This window comes from Podospora pseudoanserina, chromosome 5 (assembly GCF_035222485.1).
Source record: "Podospora pseudoanserina strain CBS 124.78 chromosome 5, whole genome shotgun sequence".
Taxonomy (NCBI): Eukaryota; Fungi; Ascomycota; class Sordariomycetes; order Sordariales; family Podosporaceae; genus Podospora; species Podospora pseudoanserina.
The window spans coordinates 217,800-235,190 of NC_085924.1; the positions used below are offsets into that span (position 1 = coordinate 217,800).

Genomic DNA, 17,391 nt, shown 5'->3' on the forward strand with positions numbered 1-17,391 from the left:
GATAACATCCAGATGACGGGAGATAATGATTGATTTACTCACTCAAAACAGAGGACCATGTCGAGCTGTTTGCAGTTTGAATGTTTGAAAAGGCTACCTGCACATAAAAGAATCTATCAGCCGAAACACAAAAGAATATCTGCAGGCAAACAGTGTTTATCCCCTAGCGGAGCTATATCTATACAACACCTTCTCATCTCTGGCTTTGTAGGGTCAAAGCTAAACTTGTAACTAGAGACGATATGAGCTACAACCGCCAATGCTAATAAAGCCCAACATACAAGGTATGCGGCAATTCTAGAAGAGCAAGAAAAGAAGTGGAATCTAGTAATCTTCCGCGTCCTCGTCATAATCATCTCCCCCAAATATCTCCTCCTCATCCTCCCCATCCCGGTTCACCTCCATATCCTCATCGTCATCCTCAAAGACCTCGTAATTGCCAACGTCGTAATCATCCCCTCTCTTGCGCTCAATGTCGTCGTCGTCATCCTCATCATCCTCAGAATCAGAAGGTGGCATGGGAATTCGACCCCTCCCGCCGGTTAACCCCAGCTTCTGTGCAAGAGCTGACGTTGCCTTTCTGGAGCGGCTGAATTGCTCATTCTCTTCGTCTTCTGACTCAGACTCGTCGGTCTCTTCGGAGGATTGACTATCGGATTCTTGTTCTTCCCCTTCCTCTTCCTTGCTGCTGTTGTGGTGGGCATCGTCATCATCCTCACTGTCGTCCGAGATAACAGCTCGGAGCCGTTTGTTGGCCCTCATTTTCCGCACTTCCTGATCCGTGTCATCGTCAGGGCGAACAAGCAAAGCGGTGCTATCGCGGCGGGCTCGTTTGATAAGCTGAGGCATCTCATCGTCCTCGTCTTTTTCGGCACTGCCGTCCTCTTCCTCGGAATCAGAGTCCACCACCCGGCGGGCTCGCTTGGTTGGCCGAGGTACCACCTCTTCTTCTTCTGAGGTCCCGTTCTCGTCCTCAGAGTCAGAGTCCACTACACGGCGGGGTCGTTTGGCCGGCCGAGGGACGTCATCCTCGTGATCGTCTGAGTCATTTTCCAGATCTGAAGACTCCATGATTCTGTTTCGTCTGCGCTTGAGCCTCGCTCTAGCTGCTTGTTGATCAGATTCAGTGTCAGGCACTTCCTCCACGCTGGAGGATGCGCGAAGTGTAACTGATTCCGGTTCGGGGCTGGAAAATCCAGTGAAAACCTCGTCGTCGTGTTCGTTGCCATCTTCTCCAGCCAGATCAATCAGCGGGCGGTCCCCATCGACCCCCTCATCATCCGAGTCTACCACGCTGCCACCCCCTTCCCCGTCATCTTCAGAATCCCCCTCGTTGCTGCCGTCGCTATTGTCAACGTCCACAATATTCAGATCATCTGAATCCTCATCGCTATCCTCCGATTCAATCTCTGAATCATCAATCCCCGAACTTTCGTACTCGTCCGGTATCTCCTCCCCCTCGTCGGAGTAGTCCTCGTCGTCGAACGCCACGTCCGTCGCCCCGTCTTCATTCCACTGCAGCAGCTTTTGAAAAGCGCGCTCGCCTCTCTTGTCAAAAAACTCAATCACTGGCCAAACCTTGAAGCCCAAACTCCACGCTCGCTGCACATAGGTGCCCGGCTCCTCCTCTTCGTCCGAGTCCGAGTCAGAATCAGAGTCGTCCAAGCCGCGCATATCGTCCGCCGCATAACAAGCGATTTCCTCGGGTGTGATGGTGAGAAACTCCTCCTCGACTACGCCCGGGCTTCTGGTGTTGCTGGTCCCGTTGACGTCGTCGGCGGAAGTGGGCCTGGCGTCGGCGACCGATGCTCTCCTGGCTTCGGCAGCGCGCTTCTCGACATTGGGCCAAACCCAGCGGTACTCGACAAAGTTCTTGGTTTCATGTCCCCTTCTTCCGTGCTGTATCTCTGCTTCCTCTTCGCTGGTCAAGGTGTAGTGGTTCGCACTCGGGTCAGCGCACCAGAGCAGATTCCTTGCCTCGCAGTGGTTGTACTTTGCCAGAAAGAAAGCATGCTGTAGATTTGGAAAGGCACAAGTAAAGCTCTGAAGCATCGGATCCCCCGTCAAGAAAAACAAACCCTTTTCAAAGGCAATGTTGCGGATCCTGTCTGTAACTCCTGGAATGACGGGCATGGGCCATGGCGGGAAGTGACGGGACATGGCGCTGGCGACACGGTCGATAAAGACCACGTCACGCTGGCTGTGAAAGCGGACTGAGCCCCAGCCTCCCCGGAGAGCCAGCTCATCGGGGAGGTAGCGAAGGGCGAACTTGCGGCTCTGGTGGTGTATGGCAAGCACGGTCCGGGCCGCCTTGGTCTGCTGTTCGAGTTGGACGGTTTCCCAAATCTCGGGAGGGGTACCGTTCTGGGGCACCAAATGGCCGACGATCTGGAATTCATAGAAGCGCGCCTTCTCGGACAAGTCTGGACAAAACTGCTTCCAGATGAGCTGCTGGAGCTCGAGCGGGAGCCGGCTGAATTGAGGGATGAACTGAGAGCGTTTTTTGCTGCGTCGTTTGACTTGAAATAGAATCCGGCGGGTGCCGTTCTTATCATCATCAGAGTCGGATGAGTCTTCCGAGTCGTCCTCACCACCATTGTCCTCTTCCGACTCCTCTTCGGAAGAATCAGCGGCCATGTCGTCAATGAGGTCGAAGCGGCCGTCATGCTCGGAACACTCTTCTTCTTCGTCGCCGTCAGAATGGTCCTCTCTGTCGCTGCCCTCCTCGTGTGAGCCAGATTCGTCGTTGTCGTCGTCGTCGTCGTCGTCGACATCAGAATGTGAAATGTGGGTAGCAAACGGATTGCCCTCCTCCAGACTGTCCTCGGCTAGCTCCGACACATACAAGCCTGTGCCTCCATCTTCGTCGTCGTCCTCGTCTCTGCGGGGCATCTTTTATTGATTTAATCAGGCAAAGGCGAGCGAGTGGTGCTCAAGGGATGGACGACGCGATGAGTTGAAGTGTCGAGTCGCGTCTGGGGTCTTTGGTCTTGGGGTTCATTGAAGGTTGTGACGATGCCAAGCCGGCAGGCAGATTTTTAGCGTGTGCCCGCTGAAAGCACAGACCATATCTGCTGCTCCCCTACATGGTTGATGCTGACTCTCATCATTACCACTTATTTCATCATCTCAATCCCAATTCACTAATAGTAGTTAGTTATCTTCCGCATGAAATATGTACATGAAATCGGCCTGCTACTCCATATGTAATCTATCACAGTTCCGGACCCTCCCAATTCTCCCTCCTCAACCTTCCAAACCAAGCCTGCTTGTGTGGAAAGGCAATCTCTTTCTCCTTGCTGAACCCTGCATATTGTAAATGTTGAATAAACCTGCAAAAGAAAGCCAGCCAGTTAGTTAGCCATTTAGGCAATCCTGCCATCAAGACAAGCATGTCATCATACCTCTCATTGTCCACCCTTGGCTCTAGGCACACGCTCTGGGTCCGATAATCAGCACAAAAGGCCCAGTGCACCAAGCTCGTCAGCCAGCTCTGCACTCTCCCCCGTGCCCACTCTTCACCAATCAAGACATGGCAACCGCGATCATAGTCGTCAATAGAACCTCCGGCATATCTCCCCAGAATGTCTTCCTTGACCCAATAAAGCTCAAAGTAGCCAAAGGGCACACCGTCCCACAGGCCAATAGCTGGGAAGCTATGCCTTGACTGCAATGCATTGGACAAAAACTTTGGCGAATATTCGCCCCAAAAGGCCGAAACACGAGGACTAGAGTGCCATTGTTGAACCAAGGCTGTATCGCTGAGTTGACAAAGGTGTGTATGTGTTGAAGACTTGGGACCTGTGGGTCCGAGGTACGGGACCGGATGAAGTGAGATGGAGGCGACCCTAAAGGACAGGTACTGGTTCACCGAGGGTATGAATCGGGTATAAAAGACTTCCCCCATGCGAGGAGGTTTCGGGCGGAGGGGATGCCGGGTGTGATTGGTTATGGTGTAAGGCAGTGATGCAGGAGGGTAGTATGTCGGTAGGTGGGATGCCGAGAAAAAGGGACCGATCGGAAAAGAGGGTACACTGGCAAGGGTGGTAGGTGGTGGCGCACCGGGGAGATCCGAAATGTCGGCAATTTGTGAGATGGTACGCTCGCCCTGGGCTGGCGATCCAGGCCGGCTGGGAGTCGGCGACGCAGTACCGGATCGGGTGAACTTGGTGGTGGGCTGGAGCGTGAAGAGGAACAACCGGCCGGGGGTCTGCCAAAACATCCTGCGCGAAACAAACATGTTGGCCCATTGGTCGTCTGTGTCGTCCAGCGCGGTTCCCACGGCAGAATTGAAGCTTGCAATCAAGCCCATGCGCTCCAGTTTTGGTATCAGGTTTCTCCCCTTCAGCAGGCCGTCTCTCTTGATGCGCACTCGCCATTCGCCACGCGGCCTGCCAGCTGCAGGCGTCAACCGGGAGGCATCCGTCGTCAGGGCAGACGGGGGAGCCTTTTGGTGGAAGTACCAGAATAGCGTGACCCATAGCATCATGGCTACCTGCCGAGTAGGGCTCGCTGCTGGCTTGAAGTCATGGCTCGAGGGGCTCGATATCGACGAGATGAAGAGGCTGTCGTTTAGGAGGGTGGGGCTTGTAAAAGCGTGGATGTGAGACATCTTTTGGGGCGCGGGGCTGCCATCGACATCGGCTCGTATCGAGTCGTTATCGGGGGTGCTTCTGCTGCCAGAGCTGCCATCGTCCGGGTCAACAGTGTGGATGACGATGGTCCAGCCGGCTGGAAAGGCGTTGTGGTGTACAGAGAGGTCATTGGACTTGAAGAAGAGGCCGGCGAACACAGGTGTAACAGTATAGCTCTGCCCGTCGGGCAGGTAGATGACCTGTGACCCCATGGAGGGTTGTAGCACGGGTGCTGCTGTGAAGGCGGAAGCGTAGGTAGTGATGGAGGCGGGGCGTTTAGTGCACTGCGGGGTACCTATGGTGTCTGTTGGGCAGCTTGATAGGTCGCGGGTTAATAAGGACGAGAATAAGACGGCGGCGGGCCTTCTTCTCTAGAAGATTTCCATGGCGATATCAGAGTGGCGCTGGCGGCAGCAGGCATGAGATGTATGGGGTGATTCTGCTTGCAGCTTTATGTGAGCTTCTGACAGCTGCGTGCCTCCAGCGGGCGCAACGAGGGGCAGGGAGGGGTTACAGGGATCAGCTTGCGCATCTTCCGTCATCCAGGAACATCGGGAAAGCCAATCCCTGCTTCTTTGGTAATCACCCCACTGTTATTGGAGGATATCGGACAGGGATCAGAATTTACACCCAGACCCTTCTCTGCCTCTTTCCAGTGGGGCTTTCTCAAGTGTGTTCGCTAAAGCGCTGTTATCTGCATCCATCATCAGCATTGGGCAACATCACTCCACCTAGCGATCATTCAACATCTGACCGGGACAGACACGCCAGCTCAGCCCCCCCTGGAACATCAGGTATCAAATGTATGAGGTAGATTCGATACACTAGTATCTCAGGAATCTTTCTTCTTGGACTTGTCTTGCCTCTTCTTTTCCTCCTCTGTAAACTCCTCGTCCTTTTCCTTCTCGTCAGACCGGTAGTCCTCTCCGTTCTTGGTATTCTCCTCGTCCAAAGCTTCCTTAACCTCCTCTCCCAAGTCCCTCGCATCGTCCCACTCAACATCATACTCGATGGCAATCGCCTTGATCTCCCTCCTCAGCGCATTTGCTTCCTGCACCAACTGCTCCCATCTTTCCAAGTCAAAGCCCTTCGCCTCATACAAGGCATTCTGTCGCCTCGACACCGTCACGTTCATGGCCGCCTTGTAACTGAGATCCTTGCTGATATAGAGAAACCAGAGATATCCGCCCATGATTGTTGTCAGTCCGGCAAGGTAGGTGACTGGTTCAATGAGATCCCACCCATAATCGGTATGAAACGTGACATAGTACACAATCACCCACCAGCCCGTCAAAATACCGAACCCTCCCTTGGCCAACAGGTTCGCACCACGATGCGCCAGCAAGTCACACTCCTTCTTGATCTTGGCCAGCCTGTCTAGCTCATGGCTCATCTTTCGCAGCCTGGATCGCATGTAGAATGTCCTGTCGTTGAAACTCGGCACCGTCACGCGCATCTCCAGGTGATAGCCTTCGACTTCGATGGCAAACTCGCGCCCTCGTGCTGCATCACGGATGAAGTCTCCCATCTCGGTGCTCGAGCTCCAACGGACCCAGCGCTTTTCCTTTCCTTCCCTCTCGGGGCCCTCGTGGCCCAACCCAGAGTACGACGCCACGTGTGTTCTCTTCGACGCGTCTTGTCCCGCGGCGTCCTTTTTTCGCGCTTCGGATCGGCTTGTCGGCTTTTGATCACCATGTTCGGTATCCTCGGCCCGGAAATATATACTCGGAATCTTTTCTTTACCGTCTTCCAACACAGGTGGTAGCTCGGCTTGGATGAGGCGCTCGACGTAGGATAGCGGTTGTTGCGGGTGGACCAGTATGGCTAGGGGCTGAATGGTGTCATTTTGAGATATCGAACGGGCATAATCGGGCTTCTCTTTATCATCACTGTTGCCGTTGTTCTGCCTGTCCTTCTCGACGCCCATGGGCAAAGGAAGGATCAGTTTCAGGAGCCGAGTGGGCGTGGTCAGAAGTTTGCCTTTGGTGATGGGTTGGATGTCTTCGCCTTTTGGGTCGACGGTAGGCTTGTCGGCTCCCTCGCGGTGCCATGGTCTTTTGATCTGGTGCTGTCGGACCTTTACTTCCTGCTCCTGTTGGTCCAAGAACTTTTGGTCGAGTTTTCTGGCTTTCGTATCCCCAGGTCGTTCGGCTGGCTTGGACGAGAAGTGGCGCACGGCTGGGTGGCATAGGGGGAGTGGGAGACAAGAGTGTCTGCGCGGAAGAGATGTCGTCAGTTGGCGCGGCAGCCGCCGGAATACATGATTCATGGCGTTGTATTTGAGTTTGGAAGTTTGTCTGATCTCATGCAGGTGGCCTGCAGGTGGGAGCTTGGTGTCGAGGAGTCAAGGAACGAGGACGTGTGCAGGAGTTGAAGAGAGAGAGCTTCAATATATAAAAAGCAGTGTCGTAGGGACGATCATAAAGTCATCAAACACACAACCTCAATTAGAAATGGGAAAGATTGACCCATCCTATCAGGCCTGGAAAAGATGTGAAGTTTGGGCAGCTGGAAGGTAGAGGCTGAGCTCCAAGCGCGCGCATGACGTCACCGCAGCCAGCGAGCGTGCTTTCTACGGTGGTGGGTCCAGTCTTATTGCCAGGTTCCAGTGTTCCACGCTTAAAATAACGTCTTGGAACCTCCATCAGACCATCACCTTTCACCATCACCATCATCGCCATCATTACCCAAACAACAGATCTGCTCTTGACCCTCGTCGTTCGGTGTGATCCTCTTCCACGCGGGAATGTGGGCAGCCCAGCCAATGCCAGTGGAATCATCATGTGGCTTGACACTAGAGATAAGGACTGGCGATAAGCCAGGTACCTACCTATCTGGTAGATACCTGCTCCAGAAATGTCTCCTTGACGGACAGCGCCCAGCATCCGTCAGTGCCATTGTAATCCAGATCAGTTGAGTGAACAGGAATGGACGCTTCTTCTGGCTCGAGCTCACCCGCGACTCTTGCTACCGAGCCCCCAACCCGCGATCGAGCGAGACTATCCTCCCGACCTGAACGTCCTTGCGATACCTGTCGCAAGCGCAAGCTGAAATGCGCAAAGGCCCCTGGTCATGAACGATGCGTTCTATGTATATTCCACGACCGCGACTGCACCTATGAAGATGCGCCTCAGTTGAGGAGGAAAAGAGGCTCCGGTGTCGGACAGCCTTCCCCGGAGACGGTGGACAGCAGCACCGCATCCGGCAAGAGACGAAAAGCTATCACTGAGGATGCCACCCCATCACTCCTCGACCAAGCTCTCGGCCTCCACCGAACGACACATTTCAAGTACATTGGCTCGAGTTCTCCCCAGCAAGAGAAGCTAGTCGACATTATACATCAAGTTGGCCCATCACAGGACTGCTTGACCGGCACCAAGTTTCGTCGTGTTGCGCACCATGTTACCTTCTTGTCCAAGCCCGACCATGATGCGCCCTTGAGCAATGACACAGACCGAGATCTGGAAGCGATAGAGAGCCTAGTGAGTCCCCACGGGCGAGGTTTGGTGGACTTGTATTTTGGAACAGTGCACCCAAGTTACCCAATCCTCCACAAGGGCGTTTTTATGGAGAAATACAAACGATCCTATACCGAGTTTTCGCCTCCGCTTCTCGCGGCCGTGTACCTGCTGGCCATGGACTGGTGGGAGTTTGACCGCGAACTGTCGTCACAGGCCAAACCGGATACCGGCGCCTTGTCACAATGGGCCACCAAGGCGCTGATGGATGTCATGCATCGACCCAAGCTGTCGTCAGCACAAGCTGCGCTCTTGCTGTTGCAGAGGGCGGGCTGTGACTCATGGATCCTGACGTCCCAGGTTGTTGCCCTGGGTGAGGAGCTAGGATTGCACTTGGACTGCTCCGACTGGAATATTCCTGACTGGGAGAAGGGTCTCCGCCGCCGCCTTTCCTGGGCCCTTTTTATGCAGGACAAATGGGGGAGTCTCATTCATGGCCGTCCATCCCATATTTCGTCCTCATGCTGGCAGCTTCCTGACATCACCCTGAATGACTTTCCCGAGTCCGCGGCTGATGACGAGAATAGAGAAGGCAGCAGCGAAGTAGAGAAGGGTCGACTCTTGTTCATCTATTTGACCAGACTAACCATGATTATGACAGAGGCAAAGGAATGTCTGTATGGACCACACGACACTCGAGTTCAGGCAATTGTCAGATCTGCAGGCCTTCAGGGGCTGTTGGAGCTCGTCAAGCCTCTTGTTGTCCAGCTGAAGGACTGGATGCACTCTCTCCCGCCAGAATTGCGCATGTCTGATATCAAGACGAGGAAGCTCTGTTCCAACGGCTACCTCCACCTTTCTTACCTTGTGACCGAAATCATTATCCATCGACACATCATCAGCAACCTTGATAGTGCCCCCTCGCCGCTCATAGCTCTGTGCCGCGATGCCGCGCGGGCCAGACTCGAAAGGGCTGTTGCCTTTGTCGATGCTCTCAAGCCGGAGCATCTCCAGGCGTTTTGGTGGTTTGCCGCGCCGAAATCTCTGGCCTATATCAGGACGTATGGTGGGCTGCTGTGGGCTACCAGTGCCACGGAAGACGAGGCTGAGTTCTACCGGAAGAAGCTGGCGGATTTCCGATGGGGGTTGAAGGTTAGGGCAAAGGGGGTGGGGTTCGTGACGGCAGCCTTGAAAGAGATGGAGGAGAGCCTGAGCGAGATTGATATGAGTAGGGGTGTGGCTGTCCCTGAGTCGACAGGTGGCTGAGTTTATGGCTTTGTCAAAGCGATGTGGCGGCAGGACTGGGAGCTCTCGTGGTGCCTTGTATGACTGCAGATTTCAGTTTGGTTTGTCGGTTTGATCTGGATGGTTATCCCTCCAGTATGCTGGACAAGTTGTACATCATGACTTTGCCCCATTTGCAAAAACAGTCATCCATGTATGTCCCTGACATCTAGCACCGTCGCTGAGAGCTCTTGTATTCCGTCTGAGAACCAAAAAATCATCATGGAAGATGGCACAATAGCACCAGCAGCGGCTAGGTACTTGGACTTGTCGGGTCGGGCTGAACCATTTGAGGAAAGAAGTACTTTTTCTGTTGAAAAGGGGTAAAGTGATGTAGTTGAGAGGGTATAATGTGTTGATATTAAATGGTAATACACCAAATATGTTAAACTGTGATATATAGCCGAGGAAAGAAAAGGAATATAACTGCTAATTTCAGGCTCTTGGCATATACGGGAGTTGACCTGCGTACTTGTTGACTGAACGGACTGGTTTGCTCTTGACAGCTCTAACGCTCACGGTCGAAACCTTGCCTTTGCAGGTAGACGATAGGGGATAGCAGATCTGTGAGCAAGTGGATTATGGAGCTCCAGGTTCCCTAGGTGGACTGATCTGGCTGGTATATAGAGTAACGATATTGATTGAGGTATCAGACGTTTCTTGGACGTACACGATTCCGTTATCAACCATCTCAGCTGCTGAATGATAATGATTGGCTTATAACATCCTAATCATCATATCCGTGTATACTATCTGTATCATCTCCGAGATTTCTTGGGGGTAATAAGGCCCCACCGAGACCTCCAAGATACTACTCGAGTTGACAGGCAAGGTGAGGTCACAATGACTGTTGCATCAAGTACATCCATCCGTACATCATATCTCTTCGAGACAGCCCTGTATATGCCGCAGGAGATTGCCAGATGGGTTGGATTGGACGGATTGCTTTGCTTTGTGGCTCTGTGGGGAATACACCGATGCATCCCTCGGTTCAGCGGCAGGAAGGAAAGACGAAGCTATCGAACAAGGGGAAGCGTGGGATGGATGTGGATCAAGCTGGCCAAGCGAGCATGTTGCGGTCTGCGAGATTGTGTGGACTTTGTTCCCTCTGCCCTGTAGGGTTGGAGAACGGTAAATAAAAACGGTCGAGCATGGTTGAAGGGTGCCATCGCAAGCGGGTCGAGAACCACGGCAACCAATGTCACTCCAGGTCAGACGGGACAGTTGGAATTTTTTCTCCCATGTTGGTCATCCAGGATTATTATTCTTTGCGTAACAAAGTACCGGAGAGTTGCCCTTGTTGAGAAAAAAGAGAGGCTAAAGCTGTCGGAAGACGAACCTGGTCATTATGTCATTTTCTCACCTTTGTTATTGCTACCATTCTCAACAAACCCCTGAAAACCTGTATCAAACACACAGCTCTCGGCGGAGGAGAGAGCGCGGGGGATAACTGCCGCGTTTCACCCCGTGGGGAGACAGGGCAAATGCGGACTTGTCTCCGTATACCGTCCTCCGACTGGTCCTCCCACATCATTTCCGACCATGGTGAGGTTAAAGTTTGCGTCGGATGGCCAGTCGATGGCAACGAAACAGTTTGATTGGGGATACAGACGGGTCGGCGATCGTCTGAGTATTTAGCCTGGGGGATTTGTCTAGTCTGAACCAGCACCGAGATGACATCCCGCTGATCCCCCACTCAAGAGACCAGCATCCGGACAGGGCTGTCGTAGTGTAAATTTCAGCGGATAATGCCGATATCGTAGAGTAGTAAGGGGAGGGAGGATATCGGGCTGGTTGCTCCGTATCTACCAAGTGCACCGTATCGACTCCGTATTGGCCTTGTTCCTAGTCGCCGAGGCGAAATCCTAGACGGCGTCGAAGATATCGCCAACAGCGGCCAGACAACAAATCACAGAGCCACGGCCGGGTTATGGTGACCTGGGAGAGATGCGGGGCATCCACCATGGTCAAATGCCGAGCGTCCGTGAACTTTTTGGCGCGGTGAGCAGCGGATCTTGGCGCGAGTCCAGGCGCACGTTTGGGGAAGCACAGGAACGCGCCATCTCATGTCCAGATCTAGAATATGCTATGTCCTGTAGATATATAGGTAAGACACGAACACGAAGAGAGCTGACAAGTTAATGTACTGTACATGCCTATCTCTAGAGGCAACAGAGCGAGATGAGGACTGGAGGAGGCGTGTCGCTTGCGAGCACAAAAACGCTCACCTTCAGCCTCGGGATGTGTCACGGCCCTAATAGGACAAGGATACCCCAGCCGTGACATATCCCCCAGTGGACATACTGACCCAATAAGCATCGATCCTCAGCAACGGAGAATGGCCCTAGCTCGCTGACGAACTTGTGGTAGGGCTGAGATTCTGCGTGCCTTGCACAGAAGCCACCGAAAACGCCATCCCCCTCTTTTCCATCACAACTCATCACAGTACGAATCGTTTGGAGTCAACCAACACTATCCCAGCACCGTCACGGGCAGCATGCTCTCTCACACCGAACTGTATCCTCGTTTGGTACCTACTCCATTCCGATCATGTACATCGGTTGGGTTCTGGCCGCCGTATCAGGTTGTTGGTGACACCAGATCAGATTTCGTCTGATGAGAATTGCCGTCGGGATGACATGACAGACAGCACAGATGAGTAAGCCCGGCTGGCTGGCTTCCAAGCTGGAAGCAAGGTAGGGCTCCGAGGCCCCCAAATATCTCATCCATACGGCCGGTGTCGAGTGGCGAGAAGCGGTTGATAGTGCTTGCTGTGCCTTTTGTACTCCAGAAGCTGAAAGCTGCTGAGAACATGGACATGGCGGTGAGGGCGGTGAGAATGAAGCTCTTCCACAAATGATCAGGTAAGCGAGTGCGAGACACCAACCGTTAGTATAGCGCGGCGACGGGCCGCAGATTCTTGCCCCGTTGTTTGGTGGTCACGATGAGATACACTTTACGAGCAGAGCAAAGCAAAGCGAAGCCCCGCTCGACGGTCCCGTCATCACGATCGCCACGGTACCATCTGTGGTTTCCTAATCCTGTTGCGGGCCGGCTTGGACGGGAAGCCAACGGCTGGCAAAAATACCAACGTGGTACGGGGACGGTTGCCCGCAACCCTACAGGGCAGACTGCCGCCCGCCCTCCAGTGCCTCCGTATCTCTGGAAAAACGGGCGAGACGCCCTGGCCTGGTCAAAAGGAAGGGGTGGGGGGGGGGGTGGGCGATAATTATCCCTGCCATCTCTCTCGCCGTGTTTCCTTCGGTCGTGTCCGTTTTGTTGTTTTATACCTATTGCCGACTTTGGAAATCCGAGTGTGGTGTGGACAGTGTGGTGTGTGTGGTGGGGAGCTGGTGGACGGACGCACAAGCTGACTCGGGTCTCCTGGGCCCTATCCAAACAGGCTAGCCTGAGGGAATCTCATCCAACAAGCCCCGATCTGTCTCGCTGGGCGGGGTGACGACGAGGTGAGACACGGGCGGGTGACTGTGATGAAAAAGCAATAGGGCTGAAGCCTAGTGTTGTGTAGTGTACAGTAGCAAGGTCCGGGCCTTGAAGAATGGAATGAATATACATACAATCAACTGTCAGACTGACACGACCGAGAAAGCCGACGGTGATTTCTTGCTGATCTCGTGCTTGATGTGTGTGATCAGAGGGCAGCTGTCATCATCGGCCACTGTCGGCACACAACCGAGTGCAACCATAAGGAAGGTATCCAGAGAGATGTCCTCCTCAGCTGGTCATAGAAGAAATCATGTAAGGAAAAGACCAAGACACGGCCATGCCCAGCTCGTCCAGGGCGACATTAGTTTGGACTCCAAGCTCGACGCCGTCTCGAGTATTGGGTAATACCTCACCGCTGTCCCTCTTTTTTGAGACATGGGAGAACCCTCGACCCGACTCGCCATGGCGCCAAAACCGTGCGACAGAAGCCCACAAGGCACAACACCACAATTTCCAGTTCCTTTTTCCTTCAGGCGTGCACTGTCAAAGACCGCCCATCCTGCCATCCATGCCCCCGCCCTCCAGCCCAGGGCTAGGTACCTCCACTACCTAATCAATGCTCACACCCCCCTCTCCCCCGGGCCCTCGAATACCTCCCCAGTCACCTACCGTACCAATCAATCACCCCCCCGGGCCCCCCTCCCCTCTCCCGTCCCCATCTCCATTATTCTCCAGGGGCCCATCCATTATCCATTACGGAGTATCCATCCATTTGTTGAAATGCTACCGCTACCGCTGCCGCATCGAGAGCTCTGATCTCCCTTCCAATGTTCTGTTGATAGTATTTTTTATTTTTATCTCTTTTATACTTTTTATTTTGTTTTTTCGCCTTCACTGCTCCTCCTTACCTCCCGGACATTAGGTAGTACTAGGCTGGAAGACGGATTGAGCTCGCGCCTACTTTACAGAGTACCCTTACCTACAACACAGCCAATCCCTCCGATCCCTCCAATCCCTCTCTCCGAGTTGCACCTGAGAGGTGCATCGGCAACACCGAGGCCTCTCTCTCCGTCTCTTTCTTTCTGTCTCTGTCTCTCTGTCTCCTGTCTCCTGTCTCCTGTCTCCTGTCTCTCGCGCGCGCGCTCGCCCGCTCTGGACGGACACCAGCAATCATTGTTTCTTGCTGCTTGACGGAAGCTTGGTTTCAGCTGCCGCTCTCTTCAAAACCAAGGCGGTGGCAAGGCTGAGGTGTCGAACCACTGGCCCTGTGGTTCAGCTGTTCAGGTCCTTGGTAGCCCCCAGGGACGTCATCTCTCGAGCTCGAGTCGACCATCAATACGAGCAGAAACCATGGCTGCCATTCCCATTCAGGCCCCGTCGTCGCGACACGGGCCAAGAGACACCATGAACAGTGGGCCGCTACCGTCTTTATCAGGCCGCGATGGCGGATTCCCTCCAGGTCCCTTTGCGCCCATGTCCCATCGCATCCCATTTAACGACAACCTCTCGCCCTCGGCTGCTTCGAATCCCATGGCGATACGCAACAGAGACACCGACTTCGCACCTCCACCGCTTCCTCCACCGCGCCTGGTGCCCATCAACGGACCCATCGACCCAAAGGAGCATCAAAAGTGGGAGGGAATGCGGAAGCGCGACGCCAACTATGACGGGAGCGTAGATAGCGGTTTGGGCATGAGCCCCCACGACTTTCGCAGACGCGACTCGGACTACGACGAGACATACCACAGCTATGGCTCCAACAGGTAGCTTCCCCCTTTGGATTCTGTAATAGAGGTCCAAGGAGCGCAATCGCTAACAGTGTAAACGAAACACACAGATCTACGACCCTCCCATCCTTCAGCGCAATCAGCCAGACCATGAAGAGCTTCCGTCCAAGCCACGAAGCCATTGACAATTCCATGCTCAACAGGCTCAACAGGCCCACCATACGCCGTTCCGGTCTCAGCACATCCCACAACGAACTCCCACCCCCTCGCGCCCATCACGCTGACCTTTCGACGCTATCTCTTCCCCACAGGTCCAAGCAGCCCTTCCTCGATATTGGTTACAGCAGGTCCCCCATGTCGGCTACGTCGCCTGGACCTTCGCCGTTTGGCCACCCGGGACCTATGGATTACCGATCCCCATTGAGTGCCGCTGATAGTACCGACCTTGAGCGTTCCCCGCGCTCGCACAGACTGCACAGCACACAGTCCATGACGGACAGTGAAGGACCAGGTCTCTCGCACGGCGGGCATGATTACGAGGGGCGCGACGAGGATGCGGATTTTCCCATGGAGGAAACTACGCGGATGCGCAGGCTAAAAATAGAAGACCCCTGGAGGGAAAGGGAGCGCGAGAGGGAAAGCTACCAGCCGGGTCAGAAGCGTCGTGCATCGTCGCCCCCAAGCGACGATGTGCCCATGGCGAGCGATTCTATGCGGTGGCCTGGCCGGGATGGGTCTGGCATCTCGCGCGGATCCCCCACACCCAGGCTGCTCTCTATGCCTCAAAATTCCACCTTGGGAGGCAGATCCCCTGTGAGTCGCAGCGGAAGCTACAGCAGTAATCTCACGACGAGTAGCATGACGCTGGGCCGTCGTTCGCCGGGACTGAGCCCCAGCGGTCTCTCGCCGACAGATCCGATGAACTGCGGCAGCCCCTACGGCACACCACTCAGCATGACGGCTGGCTCGCCCAGGTCGGCAATCGGGATGGGCCTGGGGCGGTCAGCGGCCGCTGCGGCACAGCAGCCGACGGGAAGAATTGCGCTGGTCCCCCCCAGAAAGGTGGCCGAGATGCCCAAAAACACCAATGGGAGCAGCCTGGCCGCTAAGCTCAAGGGCCCTTACATGTGTGAATGCTGTCCCAAGAAGCCCAAGAAGTTTGAGACGGAAGAGGAGCTCCGGTATGGTTTTTTTTTTTCTTTTTAACAAAAAATTTTTTTCGAAACGCAGCATGCTGATCGAGCTTACAGCACACACGAGGCTGAAAAGCAATATGAATGCACCTTTTGTGGAAACCGCTTCAAGAACAAGAATGAGGCCGAGAGACATCAAAACTCTCTACACGTGCGTCGGCATTCTTGGTCTTGTTCAGCCCTGACGGGCTACGAGCGGGCCTTCCACGACAGCACGGCAACACCGGGTGAAGCCGACACGTGCGGATACTGCGGAAAGGAGTTTGGACGCAACGGGCCAAACGCCAGCGTCACCGACGAGGACTGGGAGAAGCGGATTCGCCATCTCCAGGATGTCCACAAATTCCGCGAATGCAATGCCAGCAAGAAGTTCTACCGGGCCGACCACTTTCGGCAGCATCTCAAGCACAGCCACGCCGGCACCAGTGGCAAGTGGACGAATATGCTCGAGAACGCGTGCATGATTGAAGAAGACGGTGTGAGTGTTGGTAGATGAGGGACGGGGTCATCAGTATGGGAATAAAGCGGGAAGGATCAAAACAGGGCAGATTGCCGGGCCGGGAAAATCTCTGATGGCCGGGTCGACCAGTGACAGCTTCAGAAGGCCCTTTTTTACCACCTAGGGGCGTCAGGGTCAAGGTCGGACGCACTTCGGGTTTTCCATTCAGGACACGCGGTGTGGCGGACCTCTCTTCTTCTGCGCCAAGTCGGGGCAGCATGGAGCGGGACCTTCGCAGAACGGGGCCTATTTGGGTTAAATTGTTCAGATGAAAGGAGGGCAGATACGGCGCACCTCAAACGTCAAACCGGGCCAAAACACGGCAAACATGCAGGCTGTCAGCCCTCCTCTCTGTATGTATGGCTTCCAGATATCGCTCACGAGCAGGGCCCCACACCACCACCACCACCACCACCCTCTTGTTTACCAATGGCACGTTGACCAGCGTCTGCATGGCAGCTTCTCTTGCAGATGGCTGGATGCTGTCGTCAGGCCTTGTTTTTTCCGACCCCAACGGTCTGGTTGAACCTTGGCCAGAGGGCTATGCAGGGCTTCACACCACTCTTGGCAGAAGGAAGGGAGGGGGGGCGGTTACGACGAGCCGAGGACAGGCAGTTTTACGTGATGACGACAAATGAATCTCATGTCCAGTTTTCTGCTTTTACACATTTTTTCTCTCTTCAAGCCTGGCTGGCTGTCTGTCTTGGCGCATGGTGGGAGTGGAAGGGGGATGTTGTTTATCACGAGTACATTTGGGCGGAAGGGCATTTTGTCATTTTTGTCATTTGATCAAGCATTTACCATCACGTACATTTTGTTCTTGGCAGCATTGATGGGGAAAAGCGTGAGGATCGATACCAGGGGCGAAGGAGATAGGTGTTGTCAGTGGCTGGGTTGTATATCGTACATACGGTTGGTCTTTTATCTCTTATTACGAAGAGTTCAAAAAGTAATTCATGATCCACTGTTCTATCTATCATCACTTCGGAAAAGAAGAAGCGGAAACGGGAGGATTTGTGAGGGGGCCCACTTTGGAACTTTTCAGGGGTCCAGAAGAGGTGGTGCCGAGAGGGGGCCGCTAAACCTTACCAGGCGCCGCCGCCGCTGTCCGCCGCTTTGGGGCTGTCAGTTTTGCGGCCTGCCCCGCAT

The 17,391-nt window shown here is 54.2% G+C and overlaps 5 protein-coding genes across 5 annotated transcripts; 2 read left to right on the forward strand and 3 right to left on the reverse strand.

Annotated features, from left to right (window-relative positions):
* Positions 1–324: 324 nt before the first annotated feature.
* On the reverse strand, positions 325–2,892 carry QC764_502450 (uncharacterized protein; the record flags this gene model as incomplete). Its single annotated transcript, XM_062947508.1, has 1 exon — positions 325–2,892. One exon carries the CDS (start codon positions 2,890–2,892, stop codon positions 325–327), a length of 2,568 nt encoding a protein of 855 aa, XP_062798434.1.
* Positions 2,893–3,214: 322 nt separating this feature from the next.
* QC764_502440 (uncharacterized protein) lies at positions 3,215–4,846 on the reverse strand (the record flags this gene model as incomplete). The annotated part of the gene is made up of 2 exons (XM_062947507.1): positions 3,215–3,332; positions 3,405–4,846. 2 exons carry the CDS (start codon positions 4,844–4,846, stop codon positions 3,215–3,217), a joined length of 1,560 nt encoding a protein of 519 aa, XP_062798435.1.
* Positions 4,847–5,466: 620 nt separating this feature from the next.
* Positions 5,467–6,903, reverse strand: QC764_502430 (uncharacterized protein; the record flags this gene model as incomplete). The annotated part of the gene is made up of 1 exon (XM_062947506.1): positions 5,467–6,903. The coding sequence occupies one exon, from the start codon at positions 6,901–6,903 to the stop codon at positions 5,467–5,469; it is 1,437 nt and encodes a 478-aa protein (XP_062798436.1).
* A 658-nt stretch (positions 6,904–7,561) lies between these two features.
* On the forward strand, positions 7,562–9,358 carry DAL81_2 (Fungal specific transcription factor; the record flags this gene model as incomplete). The annotated part of the gene is made up of 1 exon (XM_062947505.1): positions 7,562–9,358. The coding sequence occupies one exon, from the start codon at positions 7,562–7,564 to the stop codon at positions 9,356–9,358; it is 1,797 nt and encodes a 598-aa protein (XP_062798437.1).
* A 3,803-nt stretch (positions 9,359–13,161) lies between these two features.
* QC764_502410 (uncharacterized protein) lies at positions 13,162–16,239 on the forward strand (the record flags this gene model as incomplete). Its single annotated transcript, XM_062947504.1, is given in 4 exon segments — positions 13,162–13,935; positions 13,950–14,586; positions 14,661–15,731; positions 15,801–16,239. The coding sequence occupies 3 exon segments, from the start codon at positions 14,174–14,176 to the stop codon at positions 16,237–16,239; spliced, it is 1,923 nt and encodes a 640-aa protein (XP_062798438.1). The 5' UTR covers positions 13,162–13,935; positions 13,950–14,173.
* Positions 16,240–17,391: the final 1,152 nt, after the last annotated feature.